Source organism: Saccopteryx bilineata, chromosome 1 (assembly GCF_036850765.1).
Source record: "Saccopteryx bilineata isolate mSacBil1 chromosome 1, mSacBil1_pri_phased_curated, whole genome shotgun sequence".
Taxonomy (NCBI): Eukaryota; Metazoa; Chordata; class Mammalia; order Chiroptera; family Emballonuridae; genus Saccopteryx; species Saccopteryx bilineata.
This window is the reverse complement of record NC_089490.1, coordinates 389,815,225-389,833,907: the sequence shown is the minus strand read 5'-3', so window position 1 is coordinate 389,833,907 and position 18,683 is coordinate 389,815,225. Positions and strand designations below refer to the sequence as shown.

At 40.5% G+C, this 18,683-nt stretch overlaps 1 protein-coding gene across 5 annotated transcripts in view; it reads right to left on the bottom strand.

Annotated features, from left to right (window-relative positions):
- CSTPP1 (centriolar satellite-associated tubulin polyglutamylase complex regulator 1) overlaps positions 1-18,683 on the bottom strand; it is a 182,693-nt gene that overhangs the window by 162,176 nt on the left and 1,834 nt on the right. For 2 of the 5 annotated variants that reach the window (XM_066251447.1, XM_066251444.1), the window contains exon 2: positions 10,291-10,425. In XM_066251447.1, the coding sequence (XP_066107544.1) occupies positions 10,291-10,412 (122 nt within the window). In that variant the 5' untranslated portion in view covers positions 10,413-10,425. Of the gene's footprint in view, positions 1-10,290; positions 10,462-18,683 lie in introns of those variants that run through there. The other 3 variants (XM_066251446.1, XM_066251445.1, XM_066251442.1) reach the window with 3 other exon arrangements.

The following is an 18,683-nucleotide window of genomic DNA, read 5'->3' as shown; positions in this document are numbered from 1 at the left end:
GCTGCTGTGATGGTTGCCCTGGCCTTAGATACTGGCTTTACAGTCATCCTTTTTTTCTCATTCATTGAAAGAAGGAAAAGGATCTTAATGGTTCTCACATGATAGAACTGAATTCCTTTCTCCCAGTTTTAAAAAAATTTATTCTGCTACTTAAAGCAGACCATTCATTTAACTTGGGCCAAGCATTGTGCTAGATTTTGGATACAGGGCTGAGAAAAGAAGCCTGCCCTTCTGGCTTCCCGTTCTAGTAAGAAACAGACAAATAAACAAGATAGCTGTGATAACTGCTAAGAAGGATAGAAAGAGGTTGATGAACTAGAGATAAGCTAATGGATCATTTGTCTCTGCTGATTTACTATTATTAATTTTTAAAACTATACCTACTTGGCCTTCTAAGATTACTCAGTTAACAAACACGGTATTTATGCAAATAAAGTGATTCCCAACTTTTGGATTGCATTTGGAGAAAATATTTTAATATTACTTGAATATATAAATGATAAGCAATGTCAAAAATTTATAGAACTGCCTTGGCCAGATAGCTCAGTTGGTTAGAGCATCATCCTAAAGCACAGAGGTTGTTGGTTTGATCCCTGGTCAGGGCACATACAGGAACAGCTCAATGTTCCTGTCTCTTTCTCTCTCTCTCCCTTCCTCTCTTGCTGAAATTAACAAATATATATTTTTTTAATTTTACAGAACTATTTTTAAAACCCTAGCATAACCCTGAAATAACCTGATTTAGTTATCTTGAGAAAGGAGGGTGGGTGGTGGTCGGGAACAACATGCCTTAGAACTCACTTGCTCTTTCCCCCCCAACAAAAGGATATTCCATTTATTAAATAGCTTACAGACTCCTTGAAAAAGCGGAAGAAACAAGAGTTTTGGCTGAACTTCCAGGAACAACTCCCAAAGGCACATCCAGAACTGGGCCACCTATGGAACTGCTTCCCCTGCCATGACCGAAAAGCTGCTGACCAAACTGGGAAAGCACCCACACAGCTGCATACGGAGTCCGCCCACCCTGCAACGACACACTGCACAGTCACTCTGTGTCACGATCGTTTCTGAGTATGTCCCATCTCCCATATAGTGTGTAAACTGCCTGGATGTTGGAAGGAAGGAAGGGAGGGAGGGAGGGAGGGAGGGAGGGAGGGAGGAAGGAAGGAAGGAAGGAAGGAAGGAAGGAAGGAAGGAAGGAAGGAAGGAAGGAAGGAAGGAAGGAAGGAAGGAAGGGGAAAGACAGGAAAAAAGGATTAGTAAGAAAGGAAAGGAAAGGAAAGGACAGAGATGATTTTGTGAATATGTTCATTACTATTTTAAAGTGACCTAGTTTCCAAGAATTTAGGAAGTCAGTGTAGCATCTATAATATTTTATTTCATTACTTTTTTGCAACAACCCAAACACTTTAAATTTCTAAGAGTATTCCTGCTAACTTATTGTAAATTGCAATGTTTCCTAGCATAGGGTTGGATTTGGAACGTTTGCTGATTATACTCAAAATAAGTGTGCTTATCAGGATTCATCCAAAAGAAAAAAAGTGTCTGGCAGTAAGACAATATCATGTGTTTATCAGCAAATATAAAAAAATAAGATTAGTAACACTTACGTCTTCTACATGGAAAGAGTCATATATCAGAACCTTTGCCAAGGTTTGAAGAAACTATCAATCTCATGGCTGGAAGGGACTATATCAGTGACTGCTGGATGTTATCTTAGCCCAGGTACTCTTGAGAAGCAGACACCAAGACAGGATCAGACTTGCAAGAGATAAACTGTGGGGAACGCCCCTGGGGGAAATGGGGGAGAGCTAGAGAAAGCTGGGAGAGCTAACAGACCACAATGTAGGGCTGACCCTTGTAAAGAAAGGAGACAGAGAGCGAGAAAGAAAGAGATTGCAGTAAAGTGGGAGTTCTCAAGCCAAAGTCTCCGTTGGAAGAGTCACAAGTCAGTCCCACCCAGTCATTGGCTGGGATTAGCACGTGGGAAATGTAGCCTCACTGTGAACAAGGTGTTGGATTCAAAGCTGGGGTTGGGAGTTAATTGCCTTCCCACAAAGGGAGATCATAGAGGCACATTTTCATGGCTGCCACATTCATATGTATTACATATTTTTGTTTAAGAGTATAGTAATAATAATAGTAGCTAATATTTATTGAGCACCTACTCAGGTGCTCTAAAAAGAAAGATATCTTACTCATTTTGTACACTCTCTTTTCACAATGTAGACCCAATGTAGTAGCCAGGCATTGCTCTGAAAGTTTTCATGTATGAGGTAAGTACTATTATCTATATTTTGCAGATAAGAAAACTAAGGCAGGCATGCACTCCTTCCTGGGAGCACACTCATGCCTTTCCCTTCTTCCTCTTTTACCCCACACGCATGCATCTCCTAAACTCTAAGGGACCCCATAAGACATGCAACCAGGGAGTAATAGGCAGTGTCAGCTCATCCTGGGCTAACCCCCTGAACCTGTCTCCAAGTCCCTCTTTTCTCTGGCTTCTCAGTGAGCCAAGACAGCCCCACCTCAGCACTCTCTTGTTGCTTCTTCTATTCCAGACCCTCCCTTATTTTCCTGTCCTCACCTTTAATAAACATGTTATCAAAAGAAAAAAGAAGAAAAGAAAGAAAACTAAGGCACAGAGAGGTTGAGCAACTTCTTTAAGGTCACACAGCTCAAAATCCATAAATTACTGTCAATAAAACTCGACCAAATGGTTTCTTTTTATAAGTTATTCCCCTCATTGCCTGTTCTAGAAGAGTCCAGTAGCAATAAGAAACTGGAATTTTACAATTCCCCAATCCATCCTGATTCCTAGAATGCCCCCTCCTGGCAGAAATGTTAAATTAAGCCCTTGGGCCAACTGAAATTACTCCAGGATCGATGCAAAATCTATGCAATAGCTGGAGCCTCATTTCTGGAGTTGCTCAATGTATTTATAACATGGAGTTTAACAATGTGAACTCTGAAGTCAGACTGCTGGATTAGAATTATTCCTTCATTATTTACTAACCAGTTATTTAATATCTTTGTGCTGCAGTTTCCTCATCTGTGAAATGGAGATAACAATTGAAACTATCTTTGTATGTATTAACATATGTCAAACCCTTAAAATGTTACCTGGTATACAGTAAAATGCTTAATAAATCTTACTTGTTAACTGCTCACATCTGAGGTACCTGAAAGTCAGATAACTCACATTTCATTTAACATATATGCATGTATTAAGTGTCTATATTATGAAAGGCAGGTAGGTATATAAGATGAGTAAGATACAATTTCTGTTTTCAGGAATTATTTGCAACTAATAAACTCTTTAAGAGTTCTATCATAGAAGGGAAACAAGGATCATTGCTCTTTGCAGGAAATAGGTGTTTGGTTTGTTTGTTTTTTACCTTCTTGGTGGAAAGGAAAAAACAGACTATGGAAGCTGGCAAACCTGAGTTTCAATCTCTGCTTTGCTATGCGTCATCACCTATGTGACTTTGCACAAATCAATTACCCTTTCTAAGCCTCATTTTCCTTCTTTGTAAACTGAAATAATATTAATAACTACCAAATAGGATTAATAATGATAGCGACTTCTAATGGTGTTTGGGGAGATTAAATAAGATAAAACACAATGCTAAGCATATATGAAGTGCTCAATTTATTATGATTCATCTAAAAGTATAGCCTACAAAGGAGAAAGACTGTCTCTTAATTTCCAAGAGTTATCTATTATGCCAACCCACTACCAACCTTAGTGAGAATAAACTGTTTCCATGGAAACAGAAGAGGCAACTTTGAGCATGGGTGAAAGCAAGCACCACACAAAATTAGGTGGGGTAAAAAATAAACCTCACACCCTCATGTTTATACTCAGGTCAGCACGTAGGTGGTATGTTTTGTACACCTGGGACCAGAACAGACTGCCCTTCGGCTCTAGAGAGATCTCCACACCCAATCAGATACACAGACACACCTCAGCCTCTGGCAGAAGCTTCCAATAAGTATACGTAAGGCTGGAAATCTTTCAAGGGTTCTGTACTTATTTCATCTCTTTACCAGGCTCTCATCTCTCGATTTAGGCCTGCGCATTAACACAGTTTCTACCACTACATTCTGATGGTTGTAGGCATAAACATCCCTGAGCTGATTCTATAATGATGATCTTAAGATCCTAAGCCAGCAATTGTCAACCTTTTTCATCTTAGTGCACACACAAACTAATTACTAAAATTCTGTGGCACATCAAAAAAAAATTTTTGCCAATCTGACAAAAAAATAAGTATAATTTTGATAGATTTACAAAAAAACAACAACATAGTAATTGCCTACTCTTTTTGCTCCAAAGTGACTTTTAAAAAAATCAGGTGGTGGGTAAAGTGTCGACCTGGAACACTGAGGTTGCTGGTTCAAAACCCAAGGCTTCCTTAGTCAAGGCACATATGAGAAGCAACAGTTAATGCTTCCCACTCCTCTCCCACTGCCTTTCTACCTCTCTTCTCTGTAAAATCAGTAAATATAAATCTTTAATTTTTTTAAAATTAGGTGACTATATTTATATATAAAGGATTTCTGGTACCAAGAGTTAACCAATCAGATATAACCTTATTTTGTGATGTGACCAATAAGATACAACCCTATTATATGATCTATATATTTATGTTCAAGACAGGATATTTACACTGGCGGGCTATTGTTGTGTTGGCTGTTGTCATTTTTAAAATTTTATTTTCCCTACTTAATTTTTTAAATTTATTGATTTTAAAGAGAGAATGGGGAAGGGCAGGGGGATAAAGAGAGAGAGAGAGAGAGAGACATGTTTGTTGTTCTACTTATTTATGCATTCATTGGTTGATTCTTGTATGTACCCTGACCAGGGATCAAACCCACAACCTTGGCATTCTAACCAACTGAGCTACTCAGACAGGGCTGGCTGTTGTCATTTTTTTTATTTGACAATCTAAGGGAAAAGAGGTCAGTGCCCTGACTAAACAGTCAGGCATTGCATGTTTTAAAAATTCTTGTGGCTCACTGGTTTAAAAATCACCGTCATAAGCCATACTAAGCTATGATTACAGATCATAATCCACAAAGTCAGTGGGGAACGGATCAGTTTACCAACATGATATGTGAAGTTGCTTTCTTCACCAATAGATGAGAAGGCAAATATAAGCCTCGACTAGCAAATGGAAAGGGAAACCTATAGATATTCATTGAATAGAGATCCCTGTAATTTGCACCAGAATACTAAAATGAGATCCCTGACACATTTACCAAGGGGTACTCAGCATTGGCTTCCCTATTTCGCTGAATGCTCAGAGCTTTCCAATCTCTGCAATTTTCTTTTCTCTATTTGTCTTTTCTTCTCTAGGCCTACAGATGTGACTTTATAGTTCTAAAAAGGAGGAAAAAAAAAAAGAAATAATGAACACAAAAAACAAAACCCTTCACAGGTATTTAAATTTTTTAATCAGGAAATATTTTATTAAATTAATCTATAGGGACTAGCCGTTAAATGATCATTAAATTGAGGGTGAATACTTCAAAACAGCATGGTTCTAAAAGAGACCAACTTGTAATGGGCAAGGGTTATTTTCCACTAGAGACAAATGCATTTCACCAGAATTGAATGGTCTGACAAAACATACAGCAGCCAATGAGTAGTATGACCTTACTTAGGGCAGTATAAATATCCAGATTGAGATATTTATTGATTGAGATATTAGGTGATTGAGACAGGGAGTTAAGACACTTAAATGTTACAGAGCCTTAAGGAGTACTTGTTTAGGTTTCAAACATTAGGTAGATGGGTGGACACTGAAGCTTCTCCAACCAACCTGAGACTTTGTGATTTTTTGTAGATTCATTATCAACATTACCACTGAATTAGTTTTCCTGAAAAGGCCACTTATAAAGGGACCACCAATTTCTACTCACCAAAGCACCAGTATATTAAATGTGCCAAGCCTTTGAGACATATCACTTAAATGGCAAACACTCAAGAAAATGAATAATATTTTCAAATATTTCACAGATTCACATTAAGTACTGGGTAAATAAAATATGTAAAATTCTTAGCAAAATTCTAGGTATTGCTAGACATTGATATTAATATTCATTGGGTCAATGAATATTTTAATTATATATAATAATATAACTATGCCCTTTTGGCTGCTTACAATTCTCTCTCTATATATGTGTGTGTGTAAGTATATATGCATGCCTTTCAAAAATCAAATAGCCCTTAAACTGGATGAAAAGAAATGCATATTAAAGCTCCTTGGGACTATTTATCACTTAACAGGTTGAAAATATTCAAAACTTTGATATATTTTATTGGCATGCTCTTACATTGCTGGCACAACCCCTAGGAAGGACAATTTGGCAATATCTATCAATATTTAAAATGCTGCCTGACCAGGTGGTGGCGCAGTGGATAGAGCGTCGGACTGGGATGCGGAAGGACCCAGGTTCGAGACCCCGAGGTGGCCAGCTTGAGCGCGGGCTCATATGGCTTGAGCAAAGAGCTCACCAGCTTGGACCCAAGGTCGCTGGCTCCAGCAGGGGGTTACTCGGTCTGCTGAAGGCCCGCGGTCAAGGCACATATGAGAAAGCAATCAATGAACAACTAAGAAGTCTCAACGCGCAACGAGAAACTGATGATTGATGCTTCTCATCTCTCTCCGTTCCTGTCTGTCTGTCCCTGTCTATCTCTGCCTCTGTAAAAATAAATAAATAAATAAATAATTAAAAAAAAAAAAAAAAAGCCTTTAAAAAAAAAAAAATGCTAAGTTAGCCAGTTGGCTCAGTCGGTTAGAGCATTGTCCCAAAACTGCAACATTGTAGGTTCAATCCCCTATCAGGACATATATGAGAAGTAACTAATGAATGTACAACTAAGTTGAGCAACAAACGAATGCTTCCCTCTGTCTCTCTGTCTCTCCCTTCCTTTCTGTGTCTCTCAATCAATCAAATAAATGCATATACCCCTGAGGAGCCAATTCTACTTTGAGGAATTGATCCTTGCAGATATACTAGTAAAGGGAAAAAACTGCACATTAGTCAGTGCAGTATTTTTAGTAATAGTAAAAGGCTAGAAGAAACACTGTCTACCAATAAAGAATTGGTTAAATAAATTATTTAATCACTATGCAGCTAAAAAAAATTTTTTTAATTCATTTTAGCAAGAGAGGAAGGGAGAGAGAGACAGGAACAACGAGCTGCCCCTGCATGTGACCTGACCGGGGATTGAACCAGCAACCTCTGTCTTCAGGACAATGCTCTAACCAACCAAGCTATCAGGCCAGGGTATAAATAAGAAAGCTATTGATAAATAAATTACTTGGAGATATATTAAAGGGGAAAAAGAATGTACGGTACGTACATAATAAACTCTGAAAGGATACACAGGAAACCAGTAATAGTGGTTACCAGTGGGGTTGACTATGGATAAGAACTGGCAGAGGAGGGCCTGACCAGGCAGTGGCGCAGTGGATAGAGCATCGGACTGGGATGCGGAGGACCCAGGTTCGAGACCCCGAGGTCGCCAGCTTGAGAGCAGGCTCATCTGGTTTGAGCAAAGCTCACCAGCTTGGACCCAAGGTCGCTGGCTTGAGCAAGGGGTTACTTGGTCTGCTGTAGCCCCCCAGTCAAAGCACATGTGAGAAAGCAGTCAACGAACAACTAAGGTGTCACAACAAAAAACTGATGATTGATGCTTCTCATCTCTCTCCATTCCTGTCTGTCCCTATCTATCATCCCTCTCTCTGACTCTCTCTGTCTCTGTAAAAAAACAAAAAAAACAAAACAAAACAAAACAAAAAAACTGGCAGAGGTGGGGGAGACCTCTCACTGTAAACTTCTTTATATTTTATTTATTTATGTTTGTGACAGAGTCAGAGAGAGGAACAGATAAGGACAGACAGACAGGAAGGGAGAGAGATGAGAAGCATTAGTTCTTTGTTACGGCTCCTTAGTTGTTCATTGATTGATTTCTCATATGTGCCTTGACTGGGAGGCTACATCAGACCGAGTGATCCCTTGCTTGAGCCAGTGACCTCGGGCTCAAGCTGGTGAGCCTTGCTCAAACCAGATGAGCACACACTCAAGCTGGTGACCTTGGGGTTTCGAACCTTGGTCCTCCACATCCCAGTTCGATGCTCTATCCACTGCACCACTGCCTGATCAGGCTACTTCTTTATATTTTAAATCCAGTTTCCATATTACCAATTCAAAAATTTAATCTAGGCCCTGGCCAGTGGCACAGTAGATAGAGCATCAGCTCAGCAAATGGATGTCCCAGTTCAATTTCTGGTCAAGCACACAAAAGAAGTGACCATCTGCTTCTCTCTCCCTTCCTCTCCCCCTTTGTTCCCTCTTCCCCTCCCACAGCCAGTGTCTCGAGTGATTCAAGCATCAGCCTGGGCACTGAGGATAGCTTGGTTGATTTGAATATCGGCCTCAGACGGGGGTTGGCACGTGGATTCCAGCTGGGGTACACACGGGAGTCTATTTCACCTCCTCTCACTTAAAAAAATAAACTAGAATTGTTTTTCATTAAAAATGTGTATCTAAACAATTAAATATTATTCAGTGATAAAAAGAAATGAGGCCCTGGCCAGTTGGCTCAGGCGTAGAGCATCGGCCCAGCGTTTGGAAGTCCCAGGTTTAATTCCTGGCGGGGGCACACAGGAGAAGCGCCCATCTGCTTCTCCACCCTTCCCCCTCTCCTTTCTCTCTCTCTCTTTCCCTCCCACAGCCAAGGCTCCATTAGAGCAAAGTTGGCCCAGACGCTGAGGATGGCTCCATGGCCTCGGCCTCAGGCGCTAGAATGGCTCCGGCAGCAAAGCAGCAACATCCCAGATGGGCAGAGCATCGCCCCCTGGTGGGCATGCCAGGTGGATCCCTGTTGGATGCATGTGGGAGTCTGTCTGACTGCCTCCCTGCTTCTAACTTGGGGGAGAGGGGGAAGAAATGAGCTATCAAACCGGGAAAAGACAATCAGGGGCCTTAAATGTATATTGCTTAGTGAAAGTCTGACATTCTGGGAAAGTAAAACATTAAATATAGTAAAAGGATTAGTGGTTGCCAAGAATTAGGGGGCAGGGGTAAGGATAAATAGGTAGGACACAGAGAATTTTTAGAGCAGTGAAACTATTCTGCATGATATTATATTGGCAGTTACATGACATTATGCATTTATTAAAACCCATAAAGCTGACAACACAAAGAGTGAACCCTAACAAACTATAGGCTTTAGTTAATAACGTATCAATACCGGTTCATTAATTATAACAAATGTACTATACCAATGCCAGATGTTAATAATAAGTAAACTATGAGTGGGGAAGAGAGGGACTATATGGGAAGGTTGTGATTAATCTGCTCAGTTTTATGTAAACTTGAAATTTCTGTAGGAAATCAAGTCTATTAATTATTTTTTCATTTACTGATTGATTTGAGAGAGAGAGGAAGGAGGGAAGAAATAGACAGAAATATCACTCTGTTTCTGTATGTGCTCTGACCAGGGATTGAACCGGCAACTTTTGCATATTGGGTCAGCACTCTAACCAATTGAGCTATCAGGCCAGGGCAAAAGTCTATCAAAATTTTTTTAAATTTGTGTGCATACATGCTTTTTTTCATCCAGTAAATGCCTTACACACTGAAGGTGTTCAATAACATACTAACTACAGACTTAGTGGTCAAGAGCTCAGGTCCTGGAGTGAGCAAATTAGGGTCTGATCCTAGTTCTACTATTTCCTGTGTGGCCTACTTTGTGCAAGTTACCTCTTCAGCCTGTTTCTCCGTCTGCGAAATGGAAGAAAACCCCAGTATTTCCTCCTAGGGCTGTTGTGACAATTCAATAAAGAATGCATGTAAAACGTTTAGTACAGTACCTAATGTAAAACAAACGCTCAAAATTATTACTTGCTATTATAACGGTAAAATGATTATTCAGAGAATGACTGACTTGGCACTTCAGGTTTCAAGGTTACTCCACTACCAGCATAGCAATAACACCCCAGATGGGCCCCCAATCCTCAACTGCAACCTATCCCACTTTAACCACAATCCTTATGGCCCGAGTTCCCGCCCTCACACTGCAGACATTGTTCACTGCCCAGGTGCTGTTTTTCGCCTCGCCCCCGGGCCTTACAGGTTCAGAACCCAGAACGCGCCCCTTTCTCCACTCCTCCCCATCCCACCCGGACCAGTTCCCACCCAGACGCCGACCCCGCCTCCTCCCAGGTTTCGGCCTAATTCGTCTGCACTGCTTTCCTTCCCCGAAGCTCCTACCCAGATACTCGTAGTCCGGTAGGGATAGGCGCTCCGGAGTCAGCATCATTTGACCGTAGCAGCTTCCAAGCTGTAGCTCGCAGGCTTCCGGAACCCAGGTCGCCTGCTCTCTCTGTTGCCATGGCACCTACGCAGCTGGAGAGACGGGAGGCAGCGGGGGTGTCACGCAAACAGTTTCCGTATCGCAACGCCACACTGACCACACCAGTTCCGGGAGCGGTTGCTTCGCGGAGGTCGGGGTTTCTTAGGATTCACGAATTCTTGAGGAGGTGGTTTTAGAGGAATTTGAGTGGAGAGTCCTTTTGAATTCATCATATTTCCTGGTGCCAAAGAATTATTGCCAGCCTCTCATATTCTCAATTTCTGAATTTTGTTAACTGTACCTGCTTTATACAGCTGTTATCCTCACAATAGCTCCCACACCTAAATTCCCACGAACACTTAATATCACATTACCTATTGTTATCTCTTTATTATTTACTATCTTCAACTGCTACAAATTTGCTTTCACGTGCGTATATCTAGGCTGCTCCTACAAGACTGGACACACACAAGCTGCTCCTTAAATCCTCTGAGTTCATTGACATTTCCTCTGAAAGTCCCTCCTTCTACTCCTATCGCTTATTGTTTGGTCCCCTTCCCAAGTGTTATTCTTTTTTCCTACCAAGTCACTTCACTTCTTGAGGGTATAGGGTGCACAAACCAAAACATCTATTGGATTTTCCCCCCTCATATGCCTAATTGCTCGCTTCTTTAAGAGGGGAGAACATGTATTGGTTTTCAAATTTCCAGAGCTCCAGATATTTCTCCTTTTGCTCCACTTCCAACAACAGGTTAGTGGTCTGTAGCACTTGTCACAGTTGAGACCTATTAGCAAAAGCCACTTTGTTCCCACTTCTTTAGTTCGTGTGCTCCCCGCCCCCCACCCCATAAAAAAAGGTGAGGTTTTGTGAAACGAAAGAAAACAAAACAAAAATCATGCTATCAAAGGAATGACTGGGAAACCATTGGACCACCTACATTGGGAGGAAAAAGAAAGAGGAGGTTCTTCTCTTTGTGTTTTGAGAGGTCTATTCTTAGCCTGCTCCACCAGGAGTTTCAAACCTCCTAATTCTCCCTTTCCCTTCAAATTGTATATGTGTCTCATTTCTAGGTTCCTGTGAGTCACTCTGCGTTTAGATGCGGTAGGGATAAAGGGACAGACACAAACTAGGAGCATTACTTAAGGTAATGAATTTACTAATTTGATATTTGATGTGAAGTCCTGCAAATAAGATGAAAATATTTGCCTTCTTCTTCCCCCTTCACTCCCTTATTCCCCCTACCAACATAGCTTAAGGGTATGGGAGTTTGTAACTTTCACACCTGTGGCTTATTACTAAATTATTAATAAAGTAATAGGATAATAATTATTAAGGATTACAATTTTATTTTATTTCCAAGCAACCTTAACTATTTATAGGTCATTTCATTTGTCATAAGAACTTTCTAAGGCACTTCTTCGTTTTCTAAGCAGGAAAACTGGGGAACATATCAAGAAAATGAATTGTCTAGCATCATCCAGCCAATAGTGGGGCAGCTGGAACTGGATCTCAGCTATCCCAACCCCCAGGCTAGTGGTCTGACCACTAAACCACACAACCTCTTTTTTTAGGGTTTGTTGGCTTGGTTTTTATTTATTTATTTTTCTTTTTGCTCTGCCCTGCCAGCAACTGGAAGCTACCAGATAAAAGAAGAGAATTTTCAGTCCAGGCTGAACATCTGACATCCTCTTATTTGTGGAGCATTATCCTGGGACTTGGAGGGTGCTGCTGCTGAGGTCTCTGTGGTGGAGCTGGGAACCAGCCCCAAGAATATAGCTTTGTTTGAGCATTAACCCATTTGCGGTTATAATAATGATAAGTTTCAGCACCAGTGGCGCCCGACTGTTAATGACTCAAAGAAAGCTAAATAAGAACAAGATGTCATCTCTGGAGCAATTTGTAGGTTTTTCCTACAGCTCCATCCATTCCATAAAAATCCTAAGGACCCTTATATTTAAAGTCAGTCTCTATTCTTAATGTCCTGAACAGTCTATTGAAGAAGATGACTTAGAAAAAGGTAGGTGGTTGCTAGACTAAGGCTTCACGAAAATTTGGGGTTTCACAGAAATAACAGGTAACCTTTTACTGATGGTGAAATTACTGACTGTTTACACTTTTCTTCTTTATACTTTTCTATATTTACAAAAGTTTCCTGTAAGAGGAACGTATTATAACCTGAAACCAAGACAATAAATAAGTGGCTTAAAAATCTTTAAAATATTTGATAAGCAGAAGTGATGACCTTCCAGATAATGTTGGTTTTCCCCAAGAAAGAGCCACTACTTTTAGATTTATCTTCTGCCATAGATTACATGATAATAGATTTTGGCAACACATTAGTGGTGGAGGAAATTTTTCAGTGAAACAACAAAACATCAGTCTTTTTAAAAAATAGAAATACACAAGTTGTTAAAGCCAAGTGTATTTTTGTGATCCTGGTGAGTGTTAAGAAAAGAAGAAAATGTCAGCCTTAAATTTAGATGGGCTTTCCAAGTTCTTAAATTATTTTACCATATTTCTGAAAATTTTACCCAAGCAAATAATCATCCAGTAAATCAAAAGACAACTCCACAATCCTGAAAATCAGCAGGTGATATAAAATTGATTAAAACATAGAGAAGGCATGAGCTCTTAAAGTATTACAGTATAAGGAATGAAAACATAAAACTCAAAACAATAGGAGAAACACCCACAAGAGAGAAGCTTTGTCAAAATGTCAGTTTATCAGATTATAATCTCAATTATAAAGAGAAAATTCATATACATTTCTGGCTCTGCCAAAGACCTATAAAGAGATTAATCAGAAAGAATATCATCCCTGGAATTGAAAACTTCAGAAAAACAAATATAAATGTACTAGTTTTAAATTTCAAAGAAATAGAAAAAGAAAAGCTAGCTTTGGCTGGGTTGTTCAGTTTAAACTAGAGCATCGTCCCCATACACTGATCAGAGTATATACAAAAATCAACCAATGAATACATAAATAAGCGGAACAACAAATCGATGTTTCTCTCTGTCTGTCTGTCTATCTCCCTCCTCTCCCTCTAAAATAAAAAATAGATTAGACTGAGTTATTGCTACAAAACAGGTTCAAGAAACTAGGACGAGCTTTTATCAACTCATCAAGCAGAAAAGATGCTAAAGGCAAACTAGCTACTAAGAAATGCAGGTCATGAAATTCATTCTGAGCTACTAGGCTCTTCTTAAAAGACTTACCCTCCTTAGGAGCAGAGCAAAAACTGTGATGCCAGCATATGGAATTAACATGTTTAAATTAAAATGCTATTTACAGACAAGCCATTTTGGACTACCATGAGGCAACAGACCAGAGCTGTGGGAGTATTTGCAAAGAAAATGTTCATGAACTCTGGGACAGTTAAAAATAACTAATGGATTACAAGAAGGTGATTAAGAGGACATTGTTTAAGTTGAACTGGAGCTGAAAGACAAATTACAGACTGTACCTTCTTGTTATTTTATATTTTCAAATGCGACAAAAAGAATTGGGAATTACACTTTCATATAGTTTAGGAGGGGGAAAATTTTCTGATTTCTTCTTGGTAGCCCACAAAAATTAGCTGTACCTTCCTCTGTCCTAGACTATGCAGTTTGATAAGCACTTATGTTCTTTAAAAAATTTCTTTGACTTCTCCTACTAGATAGTGAATACTTTGAGGGCAGAGACAGTCTTCATTCATCTTTAACTTTCCAGGATCATAGATAGTGCCTAATAGAATTAATACGTGAGTACCATAAAGAGATTTTTCTTCCTATAAATTAAAAGTCTAGAAAACTAAGTGCATCCAACCCATAGGACTTATAGTTGCCTCATAAGAACCAATTCATAAAACAAATTTATTAGAGATAAAGGTCCAGAAAAAGGCAAGGCATCACTGAGAAGGGCATTAAAAACAATCAGAAAGCATTGGCATATCCTTCCTACACCTAAATACTGAATGTGACAGAAATATCTTAAGAACTGCCCAGCAAAAAAGCAACAAATTTAGAGACAATGCTACATGTAGACAAGCTAAGAGAATTAGTTCAGGAGGATGAAAGGCAATATACTAGGAATCATTAAATAAACAGGATATGAACTGGAAGTGCCAAATTTCAGAATCTTAGGACAAAAAAACTACAGTCTCTATTTCTGTTTTTTCTCTGCCAAGCCATCCTCTACATTGTAATAAGTTTATTGTTCTAATATTCAAATTGGACCATGTTACTTCCTTACTTAAAAAGCATTGCTGCCTGGCCTTTGGTGGCACAGTGGACAGAGCGCCAACCTGAAATGCTGAGGTCACTGGTTCAAAACCCTGGGCTTGCCCAGTCAAGGCACATACAACAAGCAATCAATGAACAGCTATAGTGAAGGAACTACTTTCCCATCCCCCCATCCTCTTCTCTCTGTAAAATCAATAAATAAAATCTTTTTTTTAAAAAAATGGTGCTGATTCACTATTACTAGGATGAAGTAAAATTCCTTAATCCGCAGACATATATATTCCTTCACAGTCTGGTCCCAACCCACTCTTCTAGCCACCTTGCCATTCTTCCCTACGTACTTGATACTCCAGCCATACTTTCCTACTCACTACCGCCAAGCATACGGAGCTTTTCCACACCCTCTTGCTTTGGGCATAAGTTCTTCTCTCCACTAAGAATGTACTTCTCCCACATTTGCTGCCTAGTAAACTCTTACACCTCTATGAAACATTATCCAATTTCCTAAATAAAATAAGATAAAGGCAGTGAGTGAGAACAAGGCAAACTTAACATGGTGACATGAGGCTTCGTTGAGGGTGTGACGATGAACTGAGACCAGCCATGAACCAGCCATATTTCCTGGCTCACAGCCTTTGCACATACTGTTCCTTCTGCCTGAAAAACCCTCCCTGTCTACTCTTAGCCCGATGACTCTTAATCAATTTAAGTGTCAGTGCCTCTGACAGGCCTTGTGGAAACCCCAAATCTAAATCAAGTCTTTTCTTTAATAGAACCCTGTACTTTTCTGTGACTGCCCCAATCATTTGTAGTTTTACATTCATTTGTGAGATCATTCTTTTAATGGTTCTGCATACTTGGAGCTTCCACACCCATTAGAATGTAAGTTCCAGAGACCCAATATATCTTTTTACCACTGCTTCTACAGTGCCTGGCACATACTAAACTGTAATAAATTCCTACTAAGTGAATGAATACTGGAAATAGTATTCCCACGGCAGATAGGTATAGGGCTCCTTTAGTGCCTTTGACTGGGCTTTCTCTCGTTTTCGCTTTTATAGCTTTAAGAATCCATGCCGTCCATTCACAGAAAGTGAATTCTAGAGAGAAGATGGAGCAATTCTTTGCAGATTCATGATCTTGATCTTTTAAATCAGAGCCTCTCAAACTAAGCACTATTAAAATTTGGGGCGGGATAATTTTGATTGTGGGAAGGATGTCCTGCTCATTGTAGGCTGCCTAACAGGATTCCTGGCCTTTACTCATGACTTGTCAGTAACATCTGCTCCCCAAAATGTCACCAGGTATTGCAAAATCATTCCTCATTGAGAACTACTGTTTTAAAAGTATGAGACTTCAAATTTTTTACTCTTTTTTTTTTTTTACAGTGACAGAGAGAGAGTCAGAGAGAGGGATAGATAGGGACAGACAGACAGGAACAGAGAGAGATGAGAAGCATCAATCATCAGTTTTTTGTTGCAACACCTTAGTTGTTCATTGATTGCTTTCTCATATGTGCCTTGATCGTGGGCCTTCAGCAGACCGAGTAACCCCTTGCTCAAGCCAGCAACCTTGGGTCCAAGCTGGTGAGCTTTGCTCAAACCAGATGAGCCCACGCTCAAGCTGGTGACCTCGAGGTTTCAAACCTGGGTCCTTCTGCATCCCAGTCCAACGCTCTATCCACTGTGCCACCACCTGGTCAGGCCTTTTACTCTTTTTGAAGAATTATGTTTAGAAATTCAGGTTGCTGAATCATGCCTCTGTTATAAGAGAGTTCTACCAACCCAACTGGATCAAAATCGGGCCCATTTTTATCTTGTTTCTGTAGTACTCCCTGTGTTTTCTTTGAAAAGGCCATTAGTGATGGTCTAATTCAGGGCAATATTCTGATCTTGGAAATTCAGTTCCCTGATCTGTCCTAGAAGGATGAAGGAAAGGGGTGGTGTTTCTGAGGAAACCAAGGCCTCTGAGACCCCTCTGGAATTGGCAGTCCCCTACAACTTTTCTAGGGGCATGTCCCAGAGGACAATAAAAGGGAGACAAACAGCTCATTCTGGCATGCTTTTCAGGATCTCTCACTCCAAACAAGAAAGTCTGAGAGGCCTGGTAAAAATAAATATGGCTTAGCACTCCTGGCACAAGAGCAGTTTCTGACAGCCAAGACTTAACTCACCCTAGGGGGTGACCCAGGCAGGGACTATGCACAAAGTTCATTTCTACCCATTGGTATTCCCAGTGACTAACAGCAGCCGGGATGGCTCTGTGCACCAGAACTTTGCTGAAGCCTAGAGGAGGAGGACTTGGGATGCACACAGAAAACGCAGCTTCCTGAGCCTGAATCAGATAGGGATAGCCGGCCTCTCTCTTCCTCCTCAATCCCAGGAAAACAACACAAATCATGCCTTTTGGAAAGAAACCTATCCTTTGCATACAGAGTAGAAACTGTTTATAAATTCCTAATCCCCTGACAGCAAAAGTATGGTGACCGTCTGTCTTGGATTTTTTTTGGGACAAATGTATTCATTATACCACATGTCCTTAGTTTTCATATGGAAAAAAATGTGGTCTCCAGAATCATAAGGTCTTTCTCAATAGTTGAAAAGCAAGTCTTCATAAGCAACATATATTGGAGTCCTAAGACCAACCAAGGCTGCATCCAAAATGTGGGAGGAGGGATCTGAGAGGGAGATGAAGAGTGCATATGCAAAGAATCAGCCTCTACTTTTCACTTTTTTTCTCCTTGGATTTTAGGCTAAGGTGACAGACATAGGTCGTCAAGGTGGACTTTCATAGCAGTAAGTTACATGTACTGCAAAGCTGACCTGACTCGCCTGCCGCCTTCAGTCAGCAAGAAGAACTGCACACGCAGAGAATGCCTTGGTATGAGTTACCATGGTGATGCTAGTTCAACCACATTTCGTCTGTGCTAAAAATTTCAGGCAAATCAGTATGGAGAAGTACTGGCTGAGAAGGAGTTAACACTTCACATCTTTTGGTTGCTGTTGCAAAGTTAATGTTAGTTTTGGTCAAAGACGGTAATTTGAAGTGAAATCCTTTGAGAAATGGAAAAGAAGCAAGGATGAAATAACCTATCCATTGGAGAAATCTTTCTAGTATCCACTTTGTACTACACCAAACTGCTTTTCTTTTAGCTAACATGGGGCATTTGAGTCTTCCTGGCTCTATTTATTAGCGAGAGGAAAGTGGCTTAACAAAATAAAGGAAGATTCCAAAGCCAGAAAAGCTGGCGTACCAACTTGGAGGGAAAAGTGATACATAGGATTCTAAGGAAGTTGGGGACTTGGACAAAAGTAATAAGACAAGAATCAACCTAGAAAATGGAAGACAGTAACAAAATCAACCCATATTATTAATATGCATTGGGGAGAAGCATTGATGGGCCACAAAGCTAGAACAAGGAGAAGTTTAAAACTTTATGTAGTAAAACATGACTGGAAGCTCTACAGACGGACGCTGGAAGGAGGCTAAGTCCATGGGAGAGTGAAGTTGCAAGTAAGGACTTACTGCCTTATCCCCTTCCTTCTTTGCCAGGATCAGAAAGTCAAAGAAGGTGAAGAGGCTAACAACGCTGATTTACAAAGACAGCGAGGAGGAACTAAGTCTGTCTGGGCCAATTCTGGAAGTCTGAACTGGGGCGACAGGACCCAGACAACCACCTCAGGAAATGAGTAAATGAAAAGGGGAGGCCGTGGAATTATTTAGCCCTAGAACAACGCTGCCCAGACGGGGGCGAGGGTGGAGCAAGAAGAAAATCTCAGAAAAGGAGTTTTGACAGTGAAAACGCTAGTTATAGAGCACTCCAGGCCCCCTGATGTCCCTTGTTTGATGTCCATAAAGACCGAGAGGATTATGCATTTGGAAACTTTGCGTATTCTTGAGACATCAATAAAGTCTGGACTTGGGGCCGGTAGGGGGGCCAGGGTCACGTCTAGGAGACTTGGGTCAGCTCTGGCATAGAACTAGAGTGACCGGGATGCGAGCGAGATTACCGCTAGGACAAATTTTTTTTTTTTTTTAAGTTAGGGACATTAGAGCAGTAGTAATGGGGGTGGGGGGCTCTCTCGA